The sequence below is a fragment of the Chionomys nivalis genome, chromosome 19 (genome assembly GCF_950005125.1).
Source record: "Chionomys nivalis chromosome 19, mChiNiv1.1, whole genome shotgun sequence".
Lineage (NCBI taxonomy): Eukaryota > Metazoa > Chordata > Mammalia > Rodentia > Cricetidae > Chionomys > Chionomys nivalis.
In genome coordinates this window covers 63427176-63447183 of record NC_080104.1, presented here as the reverse complement: position 1 = coordinate 63447183, position 20008 = coordinate 63427176, and the positions used below count along the sequence as shown (strand labels likewise).

General features: G+C 42.6%; 3 protein-coding genes across 3 annotated transcripts; 1 reads left to right on the top strand and 2 right to left on the bottom strand.

Annotated features, from left to right (window-relative positions):
* Positions 1-1652: 1652 nt before the first annotated feature.
* Positions 1653-18462, top strand: Mog (myelin oligodendrocyte glycoprotein). Its single transcript, XM_057794490.1, has 8 exons — positions 1653-1875; positions 3793-4140; positions 11301-11414; positions 13849-13869; positions 14199-14219; positions 16712-16828; positions 17112-17132; positions 17607-18462. The coding sequence occupies exons 1-8, from the start codon at positions 1680-1682 to the stop codon at positions 17618-17620; spliced, it is 852 nt and encodes a 283-aa protein (XP_057650473.1). The 5' UTR covers positions 1653-1679; the 3' UTR covers positions 17621-18462.
* LOC130890515 (histone H3.3A-like) lies at positions 4949-5727 on the bottom strand. Its single transcript, XM_057794491.1, has one exon. The coding sequence runs from the start codon at positions 5663-5665 to the stop codon at positions 5255-5257; it is 411 nt and encodes a 136-aa protein (XP_057650474.1). The 5' UTR covers positions 5666-5727; the 3' UTR covers positions 4949-5254.
* Positions 18463-18643: 181 nt separating the features above from the next.
* LOC130890444 (zinc finger protein 57-like) lies at positions 18644-20008 on the bottom strand (the record flags this gene model as incomplete). Its single annotated transcript, XM_057794358.1, has 1 exon — positions 18644-20008. A coding segment is annotated over one exon (807 nt), but the record flags the coding sequence as incomplete, so codon positions are not given.

The following is a 20008-nucleotide window of genomic DNA, read 5'->3' as shown; positions in this document are numbered from 1 at the left end:
GCTGTCATCAAAAACAAAAATAGCAACAAATGCTATTTTTATAAAAAAAGAGACATGCACATATAATAATAGTAATAGTAATAATAAGCAACAACCACAACCCAACCTAATTCCATGTTTGAAAAAGAAAATAGGCATGATTGCACAGACCTATAACCCTAGCATTTGGAAGACTAAGGCAGGAGGATCCTGAGTTACAAGCCAGGTAAGACCCTATTTCAAAACAACAGAACAAAAAGGTCATACCTTCATTACAGATATATTTTCAGCCGTGAACTATGCTAAGGCTAGGCACATGTCTGCATGCTGGACCTGTTCCTGCAGCCCATGTTAACTGACAATTGCTGGTTCTCTCTCTCATCAGTGCTGCCTTACTGGGCACAAGCGACTATCAGCTCTTATTGTACATTTTGCAACTTTCTCAAATATAATCTTTGAGAACTGGGCACAATGGCTCACACCTCTGCAATCCCAGCATGATAAAAGCAGAGACAGGAACTTCCTGAAAATTTGAGGCTAACCTGGGCTACATAGCAAGTTCCAGGTGAGACTATGCTACAGAGTAAGACCCTATCTCAAAATGAAACAAACACACAAAAACAAAACAAAACAAAACAAAAGCCAATTTTCAACAAGAAAAAGTCACATGCATCCTTTCCTGATTAGAAGCTGGCTAAACTCAAGCGAACTTTCCCACATCTAAGAATAAAGATGAGAGTTTGGATTTGCCACAGGACAGAGCATGTTTGGAACAGAGAAGAGAATGGTGGTGCCAGAGAGATGACTCGGGTAAGGCATTTGCCATGCAAGAATGAGGACTGGTATTCAGATCCTTAGCACCACCATTTAAAACCCTGGGCAGATATAAGGGTCCACCTATAATCCCAGCTCAGGAGATGCGTTCAGTGAGAGACTGAAAATAAATAAATATTCCTCGGTAAATAAAATGGAGAATGATTGAGGAAAACATCTGATGTCAACCTCTGGCCCCCACACATATGCACACACATTTGAACAAACCAAAAAGATACATTCATATCACACTTACAAATATATGCAAAGAGAAGAGGTGGAGCATGGTGGCACACACTTCTAATACCAGCACTCAAGACAGAGAGGCAGGTGAATCTTTGTGAGTTCAAGTCCATCCTGGTCTACTTGTCAAGTTCCGGGGAAGTCAACCAGAGGGAGGCCTTGTCTCAGAATGGGAGTTAGGGAAAAGGAAGAGGAAGAGGAGACTAGGCAAGGTGCAGTGGTTACAAGTCTTAGCATCTCGGTAGGAAGGATATAAAGACTGGAGGGTCAGTGGTTAAAGGCCACTCTGTGCTATATTAGTTTGCGACCAGGCTGGTATACATGACATGCCACCCACAAAAGACAATAGACACCACAAATCAAGACTGAATTTTTTTTAAAGCGTTCAGTGGTCACTCTCCCCCAGATAGTTCTTGGTAGCAAGAGGAATTAAACAAGCCTTACAGACTCTACAGATCCCACGACTGCATCCAGGGAGGGGAAAAGGGAAACGGCCCTTAGTACCAGTCAGCCACTGCTCCAATGCTGTGAGGGGGGAGAGGAGGCAAACCCTGGTCATCAGTGGATCTGTAGTCCTTTTGTGCAAATGTCTAGCAGGGGTGACGTGGGGCCACTCCTCTTGGCACAGCTGTGGCAATGCCTGGATGGAGGTAGGGCCAGGGCAGCAGTGCCCTCCTAGATCCTCCCAACATGCAGCCTGGGGGTCTCAGCCTGGCCTAACCCTACTTCCAGGGACTCTGTCCCCAGTAACCACAACGATGGCCAGTTTGTGGAGGCTTTCTCTGCCTAGCTGTCTCTTCTCCCTGCTTCTCCTCCTCCAGCTGCCCTCCAGCTATGCAGGTAAGCACATAGACCTGAGAACAGGAAGGGGGTGGTCTGGGCTTACCTAATCATCCTCAAATGTCTGTATGAATTTCTTGTCTATACTTGGATCTGCTGGCATGGTTTCCCTCCTTAGAAACCTTCCTGACTCCTTGTGGAATCAAATTCGGGGACTGTGTATGTGAAATTTCACCCCATTTATATGGCACTGGGAATCAAACTCGGGGCTTTCAGTTCCCTTAAGTTTATGTTTTCCTGCTGAGCTCTATCCCTAGTCCTAGTGTTGGGTTTTCACCTTTCAAATGAGAAAAAAAAACCCTAAATTCGTGGAGTTGCTGTCAGAGTTTTAAATGACAGAAATTCTTCTGCACATTACTGCAATGCCTGCTTGTGGGAAAACTCAGTAACTCTTTGCTGGGAATTAGTGAGGCAGTAAAGGTCCTTGCCTCTAAGTTCAACAACCTGAATGATAAAATACAATAGCACAAATAAAATAAAATTAAATTTTTTTAATATTTGAGTTATAGCATCTCATTAAGTTTGAGACCTTGCTCTGCAGAATCAGGCAGCAATACATTTTTATACAGTATCCTGTTCCCCAACTAGGAGGAGAAATAAAAGAAACAGAAGATAGAGTTCTATCTCAGGGAGCCATGTGATGGGTGGAGGCCTAGGCCATGCACCTCCTAAAGACACCCTGGTATAAGGAAGAACCCAGTAGCTGAACCTCCCTGGGAAGATGTTCAGAGAGGTCCAGAACTGGCGTGAGCCTGAAGGTACAGATGATAGAGAAGGGTGAAGCAGTTGTCCCCGGGGTGCACGACTTCACAATGGGTAGGGAACAAGGTGTGAGGACTGGGAGGGAAGAAACAGAGTTGAAGAGTCAGAGATGAACACAGCTGGTAGAAAAGCAGAAGCCATTGTACAGATGATTTCATGTTAGAACATTCTGTCCTAGACATTCAGAACATGTCTTTAACTAGAGACTGCTTGCTTTGTATATGTTCAAAGTTTAAAAAATAAGGCTAGCTGAAGCTCTTGTATTCCATTTAAAACTCCTCAACCTGACATCACGGTCCCTGCAATCAGAGCATTCAGAGATCAGAAATTCAAGTCACCATGAGCTACAGAGAACACTAAGGCCTGCTTGGGCTACAAACACGATGACTCAAAAATGGGGAGGAGGCATTGAAGAGATGGCTCAGAAGTTAAGCATGCTTGCTACTTTTGCAGAGGATCCAGGTTGGGTTCTCAGCACCAATATCTATGGGGAAGCTCATAACTACCTGTAACCCCAGTTCCAGAGGACTTTATCGCCTCTTCTGGATTCCATTCACCTGCACTGGCACAGATACAAAATCTTTGGAAAAAAAAATTGATTGTCCTAAGTCAAGCATGGTAGCACATGCTCATAATTCCAGCACTTGAAAAGTTGCGACAGGAGGATTGCCGGGAGTTCAAGGCCAGCCTGAGCAAGATCCTGTCTCAAAATTGATTCATAAGGATCGGAAAGGATGGCTCTGTAGTAAAACATATGTACTTCTCTTAAAAAAGACTGGATTTTGGTTACCAGCACCCACATTCATGGGGTGGCTCACAATACCCTGTAACTACAAAACCAGGGGACCAAATGCCTTTGTCCTCTGAGGGCACCTGCACTCATGTGAGTGCTGATGTAGACACACACACACACAATAAATCACTGGGTGTGGTCGTATACAGCTTTGATTCCAGCACATGGGAAGCAGAGGCAGGCAGATCTCTGAGCTCCAGGTAAGCCAAAGCTACATACATAGCGAGACCCTGTCTCAAGCATAAGTAAAATAAAAATTAAAAATTGAGTTTCCTCTCTCTTACTCTTTTTTGAAGTAGCTTTTCTATGATGAACTTAACCACGTCTGACTCTTGGTTTCTTTTCTTTGGTGTCTTGGACAGGACAGTTCAGAGTGATAGGACCGGCGCATCCCATCCGGGCTTTGGTTGGGGACGAAGCAGAACTGCCGTGCCGCATATCTCCCGGGAAGAATGCCACGGGCATGGAGGTGGGGTGGTACCGCCCTCCGTTCTCTAGAGTGGTTCACCTCTACCGAAACGGCAAAGACCAAGACGCAGAGCAGGCACCTGAATACAGGGGACGCACAGAACTTCTGAAAGATAACATCGGCGAGGGAAAGGTTACTCTCAGGATCCAGAAGGTGAGGTTTTCGGACGAAGGAGGCTTCACCTGCTTCTTCAGAGACCACTCTTACCAAGAGGAGGCCGCAATGGAGTTGAAAGTGGAAGGTGAGTCTGCCGAGGTAATATGCAGTGTGACCTGTTGAGTAGTTGACTTCTCCTTTAGCTTCAGTCATTCGCTAAGGTCTGTCTCTCCATCCAAACATGTCACTTCTGAGATCAGTTCCAATAAACAGGGACTCCTATGCTGTGGCTGTTGGCTATTTTGTTATTTGAATTGGGAAAGAAACTGGGATCAAAGTCAGTGTGTTCATGAATTAAGAAATCAACATTAGATAAAAGATGATATCTAAGTTAGACAAATGCTTTTGTACTTCAGTTTTTTGTTTGGTTTTGTTTTGTTTTATTTTGTTTTTTGCTTGCTTGCTTCTTTTGTTTTCCTTTAATGATGGCTTTTCAGTATGTAGCCTTGGCTGACCTGGAACACATTATATAGACCAGATTGGCCTCAAACTCACAGTGATTCTCCCTTCTCTGCCTCCTAAGTGTTAAGAGCTGGGACTAAAGGCATGTGCCACCACAGCTAGCTTTGATATATATAACTTGGGCAACCCTCCAGCCACAGCCTCTGGTGTGCTGGGACTAAAAGATGAGTCACCCTGCTCGGCTTGAAGTGATTGTTTTATTTTATTTATTTATTTATTTATTTATTTTGTTTAATGTATTTTAATAGCAAACTTACAGGAACAGCACAGAAGACAGACAACATTAAAAACATGTACTTGCATGTAGGACAACTCAGTTAGAAAAGTATAGTGAATGATGGTATCTACTGTATGATAAAAATGCTACAAACACCATTTAGTTGCCATCAATAAGAAATTTACTTATTTTAAAAAATCCAAATGCTGGCATTGTCCAGAAAATTTTAATAGGTTTATTTATAATTGTTATAAAGTTGAACTGTTGAAATGTGTTCACTGAAACATTTTGCTTGCATTAATGCTTTACATCTTGCATTTATATTAAAAATTCACACACAAATGAAAATGGAAAAACTGCCAATACCTGATTTCTGTCCCCTATTTTTCCACTCGCAATCATATACTTAGGTACCTTTTGACCCCATGGAAAAAATATCTAACATTCAGAACTACTGATAACAGGAAGAAGAGGAAAAAAATTTTTTTGAGAATGAAATGTTTCCCCTCATAGTGGACTCTTAAGCACGTTCTCCGCGTATGCGGCGTGCTAGCTGGATATCTTTTGGCATAATTGTTACACGTTTGGCATGGATAGCACACAGGTTGGTATCTTCAAAAAGGCCAACCAGGTAGGCCTCACTTGCCTCCTGCAAAACACCAATAGCTGCACTCTGGAAGCACAGATCTGTTTTGAAGTCCTGAGCAATTTCTCGCACCAGACGCTGGAAGGGGAGTTTGCGGATCAGAAGTTCAGTGGATTTCTGATAGCGTCTGATTTCACGGAGTGCCACAGTACCAGGCCTGTAACGATGAGGTTTCTTCACCCCTCCAGTAGAGGGCGCACTCTTGCGAGCGACTTTTGTAGCCAGTTGTTTCCTGGGTGCTTTACCACCGGTGGATTTACGGGCAGTCTGCTTTGTACGAGCCATGGTATGGGCACCTCCTTACTTACCCCCCTTCTCCTTCGGCTGGAGCTCGGCAAGCGAGAGGCGGCGCTCGAAGTGATTGTTTTAGAACCATACCAGATAGCTTGGGTGTTTCCCCAGAGAACTTGTTGAGTGACATAAGCAAGCCATAGAATATAGGGAACAAAAGCATGGACCCGTGTTTGAGTGCATATTTACATACATGTATGCACACATATATACTCAATATATGTGTATGTGTTTATATGTGTGTGCATTATATGGCAGGAATATAACTTGCGTGTGCGTGTGTGTGCGAGAGAGAGAGAGAATATATGACAGGGATAATTCAGTTAGTAGAGAGCATGCCTACAATATAAGCAGACACTGGTTTAACCCCTAGCACTGTATAAACTGGTTTTAGGACCTGAATCCTGTAATTCCAACACTTAGAAGTTAAAGTCAGGAGGATGAGAAGTCAAACACCGGTCTAGGTTATAGGAGACTGTCTCAAACAAAACAAAACAAAAAAAGAGGCTGGAGAGATGGCTCAGTGGTTAAGAGCTTTTGCTGTTCTTGCAGAGGACCAGAGTTTGGTTCCCAGTACCCACATAACTCCAGCTCTATGAGATAGGATACCTTCTTCTGGCCTCCAAAGGCACCCACACATACATACACACATTAATAAAAATAAAATAAAAATTAAACACACACGTGGGTATATGTAATTTTCACATAATTGCTTCATTTTCATGACTCTATTTTCAGTCTGCTTTGTGTAGTAGCTGATTTTGGAGTTATTTATTATTTATCCTGCCTTAGAGTGGTTAAACTGTGGATAGGGAAATAGACAGAGCTTTGAAAGTTGATTGCTATATAGTTGAAGATCAAGAGTATTCTGAGTGCTGAACCTCTCTGATCCTTTCCCTTCCTCCTCACCACCTGCGGCATGAATATCAGACAATCCATCATTTTTGTGTCTGAGGTGGGGGTGAGTGTTGCCAGGCTGAGACCAGAAGATGCATTGTACGCCCAGTAACAAAGCGCTATTTCTAGAGACAGTTTGCAGGGACATGAAAATAGCTGTGTGCCGCAGAATGTTCTTCAGACAGTTGTTTTTGCTGGGAAATTTTTACTCACAAAGAAGTGGGGAGTCAGAACTTCAGCATACAGATTTTCCCTCATCCTGCTCAACAAATTCCCAGTTCAGCTGCCAACTTCAGCATACTCACTGGGGCCCAGCACAGAGAAAGATGGAGAGGGGCAGAACACACGGAACACTTTGTCTCAAGAGAGAATGCTTTTCTTGGAGGGGTTTCCACATTCCAAATCCCTCCAGTCATCTCCTATTTTACTCATCTGAGAGAAATAGGAAGGGCTGGAGTTCCATTCACAACACTGAATAAAATTTGGGAAGCAGCCGGGCGGTGGTGGCGCACGCCTTTAATCCCAGCACTCGAGAGGCAGAGGCAGGCGGATCTCTGTGAGTTTGAGACCAGCCTGGTCTACAGAGCTAGTTCCAGGACAGGCTCTAAAACCAGAGAAACCCTGTCTCGAAAAACCAAAAAAAAAAAAAAAAAAAAAAAAAAAAAGATTGGGGCGCATAGCACAGGCCTGCAATCCCAGCATTTGGGAGCTGGAGGCTGGAGAGCAAGGAGACGGAGACATCAAGAACAGACTTACCCTGTTTGAAAAACAAAACAAAATCAATGTCCACATTATCCTTTCTCTAGAGACAAGCCTGCTGTACCATCAAAAATAAGGCCAACCTTGTTTTTCCACTGTTACCCTCTTTTTTGTTTGTTTGTTTTTGTTTTGAGACAGGTCTTGCAGGTTGGCCTCCTGCCTCGGGTCCTGAATGCTGAATTACAGGCTTGTGGAACCATGCCTGGTTGTGTCAGCATTTTATGTAGTTGGACTTTTTCATCGAGGACTGCTGGCTCCCCAAATAATGACCTATTTAAATATATTATTAATTATGAAAGCACAGCCGGTAGCTTAGGCTTATTACTAACTAACTCTTACAACTTAGATTAACCATTTTTATCAAACTATTTTTTGGCTTGTGGCTTTATTACCTTTACTCTGTACTTTCCTTGCTGTTTTTTCTCCATCCGACTTATGCTTCTACCCTTTTTCTTCCCAGTGTCCTCTGTGCCTAGAAATCCTGCCTAGCTATTGGCCATTTAGCTTTTTATTAAACCAATCTGAGTACAAGTCCTCACAGTATACAGAAAGATTATTCTACATTTTCCAGTTTTTGTCTAAATAAAAGGAAATGTTTTAACTCTAACATAGTAAAACTATATACAATAAGAACAATTATCAAGTTTTATCTAAATAGAAAGATCTTATTGTGTATACTTTTGTATTAGGCTTAAAACTCTCTTATTAAACAAAAAGGGGAGGTGCTGTAGGAAATCCTATAGCCAGTAACCCTTAAGTTACCCGCCCACTGGGGCATGGCATCTTATACTGTTTATCCTGATATAAAGCATGTGTCCAGCCTCTTTTCTGGCTGCAGGATTCAGTTGCTGTTCTCTGTTACAGCAGAGGATATTGATTTGTGAGTCTAACCCTAAATAAATAACCCTCTATTATTCTCAAGTCTGAGCTAGTGTGGGATTTCTTTTAAGTGTCCATCTTCAAAAAGGTATTAACTTTAAAAAGTGAAACAATAAAAACAATTATCAAGTAAGACTTACATTACAATATCCAGTCCATTTATATTTGATAAATTTAGAGAAAATACTCAATTATCTATCTTTTCTTGATGAGTCTAAAGTTTTGTACCTAATTTACTTTTTTAAAAATATTTTTATGGTTTATTTAACTTTATTTTATGTGCATTGGTGTGAAGGTGTCAGATCCCCTGCAACTGGATCTTCAGACAGTTGTGAGCTGCCATGTGGGTGCTGGTAATTGAACCTGGGTCCTCTGGAAGAGCAGTCATCTCTCCACAGAGTCATCTCTCCAGCCCCCTAATTTACTTTCTATCATAACTAAGAAAAGCTATAACTATCTGATCTTCAATTCCATCGAAGACCCCAGAAGGATATACTATTACCTGAGTAAACAGGAAGTTCAGAACAAACCACTTGCAAAACTAAAAAATGACAGAAATATTTGGCTGCCTGGGGAGCCACTCGCAATGTTGGGGCATCCATCTTCAGTCTACAGGCCTAGAATATCTGGTAGTTTTTTCTGTGAAGCAAGAATTTTGGAGGACTATCTCACCTTGTTTGAGCAAAGTTTAGCAGTCACTTTCCTGCAGACTTTTCTATAAAGCAGGAATTTTGAAGGACTTTACCTTATTTTGGCAAAGTTCAGCAATCTTTTCCTTTGTGTCCTGATTGTCGAGTTTGCACAGCATACTGTAAGCAGTCAAGACAAGGGAAGTTCTTGTCCAAATGGCTAGTTTTACCACATTGAAAGCAAATTCTATATGGAGTTCCTTCAATACCCATCATCTTATCTGAAGATGCTGGCAGGAACAAACATGTCTCATTGTCATGAAAAGCCCTATGCTAATAAAACATTTTAAATGCCATATTCTGTAGATCTTTGACGTGTTTGAAGACCATCTATCTATTAAAATATATCTCTCTTTGACCCTGAAAAAATATCTAATATGACTACAAATTTGATTATTATAGGTGACTACTAACCTGTATTTCTTTATTATAATTTGTAACAATAACGTTCAAGGATAAGAAACTGACATTACATTGTTAAATGAGCTTTATAGCTACAATAACTTAAACAAAGGTAGAAATGTATATACAGTATGCTCTTACAAAAGTAACTTTAAATTTGTATTGATATATAAAAATACCTTAAACAAGCATAGAAACAGTATATACACAGTATAACAAAATAACATCAAATTTGTATCAATATACGAAAATCCTTACCAATGTAAAATATTTGTGACTAGTAGTTGCTTTTTTAACAACTTGTGACCAACTCCTCTAAGCAATGATAAACATCCAAAAACCAACAAATGGCCAAAAACCATCCACCCCAATTCTTGGGAATGTGGGTGTTGGCATCTCTAGACTGCTTCTTGTTGTCTGGGGGCACTGGAATCTTTGAGGGGACCACAAGACAATTAGGATAATGGTGAAGTCCTGGCTAGAATAGTCTGAATAGTCTGTGAGCCTTGAAGCTGGTTTGGATACAGAACTCTGAGGAAACTGCAATAGAGACACTCTGAGAGGCTGGGTTACTTGGGTCATCCGTTCTCACTGGTGTCTGGTCCCTTGCTCTGAAAACACATAAACTTTAAAAGGTGGTATATATATCTAAATTAACACAAGTATGGACTGTGCATTGTACACAGCCAGTTAAAGATGATTTATTTTTGTTTTATGCTTGAGCAGGTAAAAAGCATCTGTCAACCATAAGTCTGTTAGGAAAAAAAATCAAACTTTAATATTAACCTCTATCCATGCAATATTAAAGGATGACATGTAATAAGTCAAGAGGCTCCTGTAGCCAACAAGATTTAGCATGTCTCATCTCATCTCAGAGCTGTTCCCATGTGAAGAGATTAGTTTACATGTTACCTCTTTTGTAGTCTTTTTGGCGTTCTCCCCCATATCTGTAGCCAAGATTCTCAGGAGGTCTTCCCTGGTCAAATCTGATCTCTATTAATCTGAAAGTAATCCACGGCCTTTTGTTTACTGTGGAAACAAAAGCATAACCTCTCCCCAACACAAGAAAAGCAACTGCCAAACTTTGCCAAGACATGGTAGGACAGTACTTCAAAACTTTCTGCTTCACAAAACATTTGTCCAATATTCTAGTCCTCTAGGCTGAAGATGGATGCTCCAGTGTTGCAGAGGAAACTTGAGTGGCTGTCACAAAAAAAAAAAACTGCTTCTCTTGTTTCTTTTAGTTTTGGAAGTTGCTTGCTCTGCACTTCCTATTTAACTCAGGAAATATTATATCCTTCTGGGGTCTTTGATGGAGATAGTCACAGTTATAGTTTTCCTTAGTTATGAGAGAAGGTAAATTAGGTCAGAGCTTTGGATTCAACAAGATAGAATAAATAATGGAGTATTTTCTCCAAATACACCAAATACAAATGGACTGGACATTGTAAATGTAATTCTTACCTGATAATTGCTCTTATTGTTTATAGTTTTATTATGTTAGAATTAAAACCTTTCCTTTTATTCAGACAAAGGGGTAAATATGAAATAATCTTTTTGTACACTGTGAAGACTTGTCACTCAGATTAGTTTAATAAAAAGGTGAACGGCCAATAACTAAGCAGGATTTTCAGGACAGCAAGGACACCGGGGGGAAGAAGGGCAGAAATGTGGAGAGTCATGAGACAGAGACAGAGGAGACAGGAAAGGAGCATGAGCAGTGCAGAGTGAAGGTAATAAAGCCACAAGGCAGAAAGTAAATTAATAAAAAAAATAGATTGTTATAAGAGCTAGTTAGAAACAAGCCTAAGCTATCGACCAAGCTTTCATAATTAATAAGTCTCCATGCTGTGATTTGAGAGCTGGCCAGAGGGACAGAAAAATCCACCTACAATTTTGTTAATCTTAAGGTTGATTCCCTTATTCAACCCACATTACTGCAGCACAGTCTCTGAATAGGGTGCTGGGAAAGCAAGCTGGGTGATGCTCATTCTGCCTTTCAGATCCCTTCTACTGGATCAACCCTGGGGTCCTGGTGCTGATCGCACTTCTGCCTGCACTCCTCCTGCAGATCTCTGTGGGCATCGTCTTCCTCTTTCTGCAGCACAGACTCAGAGGTATGGGCAGCGGTTGGGTCTGTTGGGATCCTTTCCTGGCCTTCAGGGATAGGTCACCTTTAAGGCTTCTGAGTGTAGAACTACATAACAAGTTTTACTGGACCCTTTCAAAGAGGACTTTGCATTTCCCTGGGAAATAAGACTGACATGTAACAGTTTCCTAGCTGAGGAAGAAATTGAGTCCACGGATGGTTCAGTGACTTGCTCAAATGGCATGTTACAGGCAGTAGAACTCAGCCCTCCATAGACTTTAGCAGCTTCATGAAACCAGGCGAGTAATCTCTTCAAAGTAAGCCAGATCAAAAATACTAGAAAATAAAAAATAAATCTTAAGGGCTGGAGGGATGTCTCAGTGTTAAGAGCAATTGCTCCTCTTCTAGAGGACTCAGTACCCACACCAGAGAGCTCACAATCATCTGTAACTCCATGGAATCTAACATCCCTGGCCTTCTCAGGCACCTGCACTCATGTACAGATACCTACATGCAGACATACACACCTACACACAATTTAAAATAAAATAAAGCAAAATTTTAAACTTTCAATTTTATTATTATTTGCGTGTACTTGTTTGTCTGTATGTGCACACATATGTATAGGAGTTCTAAGGGGGAGAAGAAGGTGTCAGAGTCCCTGGGACTGGAATTATAGGTGGTTGTAAGATGCTCTCTGTGGGTACTAGGATCTGAATCCTGGATCCTCTGCAAGAGTTGCAAGCATTCTTAACCCTTCAGCCTTGTCTCCCGCCCCACTACTTCACATTTTAATAAGAATTCTGAAATGAAACTCATTGCCATATAGAGTGTATTGAAAAAAGTGTTTCCCCTGTCTCTCACATTAAACTGTGGACAAAAGTTCAGTTGTTGATGAAGTTTTCTTTTGGGTCCGGAAACTCCAGGTAGAGTCTTCTTAGACTGTGTCCTTCCCAGTACCACAGCATAAGGTCCCATGTTCCCACCTCCTCCTGCTATTAAGAGTATATGGCAGCAAAGGGGGTTTGGGCCATGAGGAGAGAGGTATCAGATCAACAATGGTCCTGCACGATAGACAAGTGCTCCACACTGTACTGTGTCCCCAACCCCATGAGAAGGAGACAGGTATCAGATCAACAATGGTCCTACACTATAGACAAATTCTCCTCACTGTACTGTGTCCCCAACCCCACAGTGAGATCTTTTTAAAACCATCTCAAATGTTTGGTTACTTGTTCCTTGGCAAGGAAAAGGTCCTCTGCCATCATGGCTGAGTAGAACAGGAAGACAGAGCTAGGCAGCCTAGGATACAACTCTATTGTAGAGACCAAACTGAGGAAAATTCTTAGGTTCTTCAAGTCTCCGAGTAGGGATAGTGTTTTCCCTCTTAAACTCTGGGATGCTTACAAGAGGATAGCATCATGGAAAGCACCTGTGGTAGATGCAATCATAAAGTAGTATCTCAATAAATGTCTAGTTCTTCATTCAAGTGGGATTTGGCTTTATATTTACAATATGTGATCTACTTGGCCATGTGAACTGAGCAAGGAGTGATAGAAGAAGTAACAAAACCTTATGATATAGAGCTGGAAAGACAGCTCAGAGGCTAAAAGTCTGTACTGCTCTTACAGAGGACTTAAGTTCCATCCTCAGCACTCTATGTCAGGCATACAAACACACACACACACACACACACACACCTCAAAGAGAGAGAGAATTTAAAATAAAATTAGAAAAAAAAAAACTTGATGTGGTTTGAGTATTGCTGGCTCCTGAGGAATAGTCCTGAAGACTTCTGCATTCTTAAAAGTTCTTTTGGAGGTGGCTGGAGAGATGGCTCAGAGGAATAGAGCACTGGCTGCTCTTCCAGAGGTCCTGAGTTCAATTCCCAGCAACCACATGGTGTCTCACAACCATCTGTAATAAGATCTGGTGTCCTCTTCTGTACTGCAGGATACATGAAGGAAGAAACCTATATACATAATAAATAAAAATCTTTTTTTTTAAAAAAAAAAAGTTCTTTTGGAGGTTCTAGCTATGAAGACAGTTGTTTGTATACCTTTAACCAAAGAATAGTGGGCCCTGCTCTTCTAGATCATTCTCTCTGATCAAACAAGCAATTTTGGAGGGACACATATGGGGCTGTAAGGAAAGAAAAGAAGGGAACACTCACCTCGCCCGCTGAATCAGCAAAATCGACTGTGGCAATCACTGGGGTGATAGGCAGCACAGCCAGACTGCCCTCACATCCGGGCTTCTCTTTTCTTTTTGTCGTTTAATTCAGACAACACCCACAGGAAAAGCCTGAATACTTAGTTTTAAATATAGAGCTCTTCCCACTCCCCAAAGACACCCCCAAACTATCAAGGAGTTGTCCGCACAGAGGTCCAAGGTGCTAGGTGTAGAAGGGTCCTCACACAGTAGCAGACCAGGAACTAAAACATTGCCTTTTTCTGTTCTAGGAAAACTTCGAGCAGAAGTTGGTGAGTTCCAGGCACCCTCCCTCCCCAATTCCTCCTGTCTAGTCTTTTAGTTTAACCAAATTGCCCCTTTCTTCAGAACATTTCTGCCTCACCACCAGGGCTCTGTGCTCCCTCCAGTTGGGAACATCAATATTTAAAACTAAAAGCAGCTGAGAATTAGAAATCTTATTGGCTCACCTGAGTTCAGTCAGTGCAGACATAAAATCCCAAACTTGCTTTATGTTTTACTTTTTATTTTATTAACCAGCTTTAAGTGATTGAAATAGATCCAGGGCAAAGATCCCTTCTCTGTGCCCATCTGAATCCACTTTCATCTGTTCCTCTTTCAGAGAACCTCCATCGGACTTTTGGTAAGTTCAGACATCTCCCAGCCTCCCAGGGCACTGTGGAATTTCACGAGCAGCCTGGGGAACTAGGACCAGTGGCTCTTTTTGGGGTCACTCCACCTTTTCTCTTTACATTTAAAACCTGCAGGAATATAGCAAAAACTTATGTACCACATTCTAGTGTGAGGTACTACACTAAATTCCACAAATGTAAACACATTTTTTCTATCCTGTGAATTATAAAAGGTAGGTAAACAGATCCTTTTCACATAAACTGGATTGCCTAGTGGAAAAAAATCTATTTGGACAAGACAGAACTACTGGAGGTAGAGGCATGGCTCAGTGGTTGAGAGCACTTTCTGCTCCCCTAGAGGACTAAGATCTATTTCCTGACCCACAGCAGACATCTGTACATACAATACATACATACATAAATAAGAAAAAAATTGTGAAACATGGTGTCACTATGCAACCCTGGCTAACCTAAAATTCACTATGTAGATCAGGTTGGCCTTGAACTCACGGAGCTCTACTTGCCTCTGCCGCCCCCCGCCCCAGTACAGGGGTTAAAGACATGTGCTGTCATACCCAGAAAATTACATTTTTAAGTCATCTACTATACTTAAATGGCAAAGTTAATTTTCACGAGTACAACCCGAGCACATGGCTTCTCTGAGGAAAAAGTAAAGCTACACTAGTACCTTCCCTTTTCTGAGTAAGGATCCCATATGGCTCAGGTTGGCCTCAAACTCTCTACATCATGAAGAATGACCTTGGCTTCCTGATACCTCTGCCTTCACCTCCCAAGTGCTGGTACATACATATGCAACCATGCGTGCACCAGCTAGAATATTAACCCCTCAATAATCATCTCTGCATTTTCTTTACATCAGATTGCACAGTCCCTAAGGACAGCGTCAACAAAAGAATGCCCAAATGTCTGTTGAATTCCATACAGATTAGGAAATAGAATTAAGCTGAGCACAGAAAATTCCTCCTCTAAGCAATCTTCCTGAGCAGCCTTTCTTTCTGAAGCCAAGACTAACCCTGTTCAGTTCTCCTGGTACCTGGCACACAGGGCTCCGCCCTAGCATTTGACATTGGGCTAGCATGTGAATGTCACATGTGTAGTCTTTGATCACCCAAAGAGAAATAAAATATTTTTAGTGTGGAGGTGGGGGGATAAATGTGTGAGTGTGAGCAAGTGCTCACACGGAGGTCAGAGGACAATCTGTAGGGCTTGGTTCTTTCTTCCATCATGCTGGTTCTGGGAATCAAACTCAGGTCTGCAGGCTTAGCAGTAAGTGCCTTTACCAGCTAAGAAATTCCTGTAAATGGAGATGGGGCTTTCATTTTCCCAGCTGCCCAGACCTGAATAATCACACAGAAATTGTATTAATTACAACACTGTTTGGCCAATAGCTGAGGCATATTCCTAGCTAGCTCTTACATCTTAAATTCACCCATTCCTATTATTTTATATTTTACCATGAGGCTCATGGTTTGTTATTCACATCTTGCTTCTTGGGCAGCTACATGGCATCTGCCTGACTCCACCTTCTTTTTCCCTGTATTCAGTCCGGCTTTCCCACCTAACTATATTCTGCCCTGCCATAGGCCAAAGTGCTTCTTTATTAACCAATGGTAATGAAACATATTCATAGCATAGAGGGGGCATCCCACGTCACATCCCACTGACCCCATTCACTTATTCTGAGACTCTCATGTATTTCAGGCTGGCCTCAAACTTGCTATGTAGCCAAACATTACCTTGAATTTTGATCCCCCTGCCTCTATGTCCTATATTTTGGGATCATAGGTGTAAGCCACCGTGCCTAGTTTATGCTGTGCTGAGGATGGAATTCAGAGTTCTGTGCATTATAGACAAGTTACAAGAATTTGCTCTACAAACAGAGCTACATTCCCAGCCCCCAGGACTTTACTTATAAGAGTTGAGTGACTAAATTCTTAACCATTTTTTTGTATCTTGAAATCATAAATACCGACAGTACTAACACTGTGTGTTTCTGATAACTGATCCTAGGGGCCTCAACGTGTGAGATAAGTACTCATCCCTAGCCTGCTGCTTGTATTTTTACTATAAGAAAACTTTAGGAATAGCCAGGTTGGTGACCTGTAATCCGAGTACCCGGGAGGCTGAGGCAGGATTTCTCAAGTTCAAGAACAGCCAGGGATACATGGAAAAACACCCTATCTCCAAAAAAGCAAACAAACACGCTAGGGATGGGAGTAAGGGGGTGTTAGTGAGTAGCCGAATATGAACAATGTATGAAAGCGTCATGCAACCCATTGTTTTGTATGTTAAATAAAATCAGCTGAAAAAGAAAAGCTGAGTTCAGTTAGAAGTTAATGAAATTAAAGGTACAGTGCATCTCATCCTAATTCACAGACTCTATAGTTTGTCCCCAGAGTTCTTTGGTGTTTGGGGGATTCAGGTTAAAAAAGAGTGGGTGTGGCACAGAAGGAAAGAAACACTCTTTTTCTCTACCATTCAGATCCTCACTTCCTGAGGGTGCCCTGCTGGAAGGTAACACTGTTTGTTATTGTACCTGTTCTTGGACCTCTGGTTGCCTTGATCATCTGCTACAACTGGCTGCACCGAAGACTAGCAGGTGCCGTATCTGGACAGCACAGGACCACTGTGCAGCAGGGAACTCAGGCAGACCAGAATGGGGAAAAGTGGAATCAAGGTTCTACATTCCAGGGCTGGGATTGCCTTCCTCCTGTGTCCCCATGCTCACATCAGAATTCTCAGAAAAAACAAAACAAAACCTGAGAATCAATGAGATGCATGGGTACCTTAGTGGAAAGGGAGGGTCATCTAGTGAGGATATGAGGTGTGTTGGGGGGAATCTCCCACTGATCACCCACCTACTCATTTCTCTTTGTTTGCAGGACAGTTTCTCGAAGAGCTAAGTAAGTTCTCCCCAACACCCCTCCCCATTCTTGAGACCAGTCTCAGTATGCGCCTCTGAAACTCACTGTGTAGACCAGCCTGATCTGGAACGTATGGCGATCCTCTTGCCTGTCTCCAGTTCTAGGATCATAGGCATGTGCCACCATTCCCAACCTTTCTCCACTCTCCTAAACTGAACAAAAAAAAGCCAGAGTAGGGAAGATGGTTACTGAGGAATCATAATCCCAGGAAGGACTGGAAGGAATCCTCCTTGAAGGAAGCGGGAAGGGAACCCCTTGGCCAGAATCCCACTTCTGCATTCTCCTCTGGCATTTTCCATAATAGTGATCCTGAACCTCACTTCAAGACCAACAAAGGAGGTGGGAGAGGCAGGGATAACATGACCCCTGAGGACTGTCTGTCTCCTAGGTTCAATGACATCATGAAAGAAACCACTGGCAGATTTTTTTTTAACTTACTTGTCTTTCTTCTAGGAAACCCCTTTTGAGTGATGGTGCCACTTCCTGGAATGAAGGGGAGCCTGGCAGGCCAAGAGACAGGTCGTTGGGGACATCTCTCATTAGCCTCTGGGCTACAGGCACCTTCCAATCTACAGAAACACCCTGGATTCCAAATAGAATTTGATTTCCCTTCTTCAACTATTTCCCTTTCCTCAGCTCCTTCCTTCCTCTAATTTTTGCCTCCCTCATCTTTTTGCCCCTATCTCAGTCTTCCTCCAGGAAGCACCCACAGCTAAGGGCAGGCAGTCTGTCAGAAGACACCTGTGTATCAGAGTAATGCAGGAGTGATTCTGTCAAATAGAATACCAGCACCTCTACATTCTACATTACAAACTACAGAACACCAGCTGAACAAATGGTGGATGTTTCTCCCAAGACTGCAGCCTTGTCTAGGAAGAGCAGCAATGTAGATAGTAGGGGGCAAGGACAGAAGAACTCACAATATTGGGGAAGCTAAGAGAGACAGAGTATGAATATGGAGCCTGAACCCACACCCACAGATGGGATCTAAAGAACTCTGAGAAGAACACCATCCTGCTTGGGCAGCCTGTGGAAAGGAGGACCTTAGGAAACAAGGGTTGAGAATGGGGTGCCCTGTCTTTTCCCTTCTGCTTCCCTTAGCGTCCTTTATACTCCCTGCCTCTATTTTCTCCCATCTTCATTCCTCTCAGAACATGCACTGTTTATTCAGCAATTACTACTTGATGGTCTACCAGACACAAACAAGCTAGGTGCTAATTAATAATACAAGTTTACTGTGCACACTTCTTTTCCTTTCCTTGTTGAGTCTTTTGTCACCCACTTAACTCTCCTATCCAAACCTCCTGAGCCAGAGGCCAGTCTTCAGAAAATCCGAAATGCAAAGACTAAGATGACCCTTTTAGTTTTAAAAATTATATTTATTTTGTGAGGTGGGGAGATATGTGAGAAGGGCATGGGTGAGGTCAGGAGGTCATGGTGAGTGGCAAGCGCCTTTGCCCACTAAGCCATCTCACCAGCCCCAAACAGGCCTTTTATTTATCTTTCAGGAATTCTCACTGCATGCATAATTCATCCTAGATTTTATTTTTTTCCAAGGACCCCTTTACTTTTGAAATATTTTCTAGCTTCAAGGGTGTTAGAGTCCAAGAGAAGCCCCAAGGAAAGATCAACAGCCACGTATGCAAAACAAGAGCACTTTATTAATTCTAATGTTGGGATGCCACCTGGTGACCCCCAGATAAGATTAAAACCTCCTTTTAAATGGAGTTAGGGGAATTCCAGAGAGGAGGGATTAATCTGGGGGCTGGTTGGTAGAGGAAATATTAGTCTGTGGGCTGAATGGTTGGAGGTTCTAGTGGTTAGGGACCTTCAGGCAGCAGGCTAGGGAAAGCTGTCTTTAATTATCAGGAGACTGGGGACACCTGGTGAGCCAGTAAAGGGGCTTTGAGGCCTGCTGCGTTAGCAGAAGGCTGTGGGCACCTGATGATGGGTTGCTCTTAAATTGTGGTTTTTCTGAAAAAAGCTGCCTATTTAATTCTGTCCCATTTTGGGGAACCAAAAACTAAAGCCTGGTCTCTGTCAGGATACTAAGAGAGCCCGGTCTGGACCCCTACCTCAGCTGTCTCAAAGGGATCATCAAGAGAGCCAAGTGTATGACCAAGGAATTCCCAGCACGTACTGGGTCTGCCTGATTCTTTATAGCACATGTGATCCAGCAGGCTTTCCTTTTCCCTAAAGCAGACATCGCAGACAGGGCAACAGTAGATATCCTGCTTCCTGTGGGTTTTCTCTTGGGAACCTACCACCACGGATGAGTGGGAGGACTCTCCGCCACCGAGGTATTGGTCGGGCTCATTTTTGAAGTGGAGATTGAGGTAGGTTAAGAAGCACCTCTTGGTAAAACAAATAGAACAAAAGAGGCAATGAAGGTTACTTGCGCATCTTACTGGAATAGAGATGGATCTGACATTCAGAGATGAGTCTCTGCTGCAGCTTGCCTTAGCCCTGACCACTGGCCTTTGGATCACTTTCACATGCCTGACGTTGGAACCTTGGGATCCAGCTGTTGTAAGTGGAACCTTCTTCACCTCATGCTCCTGGTTGTCAGTCACTGGTTTCCTGTTTTCGTGTACCTTCACGTGGCGTTTGACCTCAGACTGATCCCGGAAGCATTTTCCACACACAGAGCATGAACTGGGCCTATAACCTAAATGAGTGCGTCGGTGCCGGCTCAGTCCAGAAGGATCGCGGTAGTTCTTGTTACAGAGCTCACAAGTGAAAGACCAGCCTACAGGATACTGAGGCCTGAGGCCCCGACTTTGTGACTGGTAGTCCACTGGGTTGTAAATTGGTGGTGAAAGACGTTGATGTACGTTTGTAACATCTGCCACAGG

Excerpts from the sequence above, each read along its gene's own strand:
- Mog (XM_057794490.1), top strand. The coding sequence starts at position 1,680 with ATGGAGGTAGGGCCAGGGCAGCAGTGCCCTCCTAGATCCTCCCAACAT. Across the intron at positions 11,415-13,848 it reads TCTGCAGCACAGACTCAGAG|GAAAACTTCGAGCAGAAGTT; the intron begins GTATGGGCAGCG and ends TTTCTGTTCTAG. Across the intron at positions 13,870-14,198 it reads AAAACTTCGAGCAGAAGTTG|AGAACCTCCATCGGACTTTT; the intron begins GTGAGTTCCAGG and ends TTCCTCTTTCAG.
- LOC130890515 (XM_057794491.1), bottom strand. The coding sequence starts at position 5,665 with ATGGCTCGTACAAAGCAGACTGCCCGTAAATCCACCGGTGGTAAAGCA.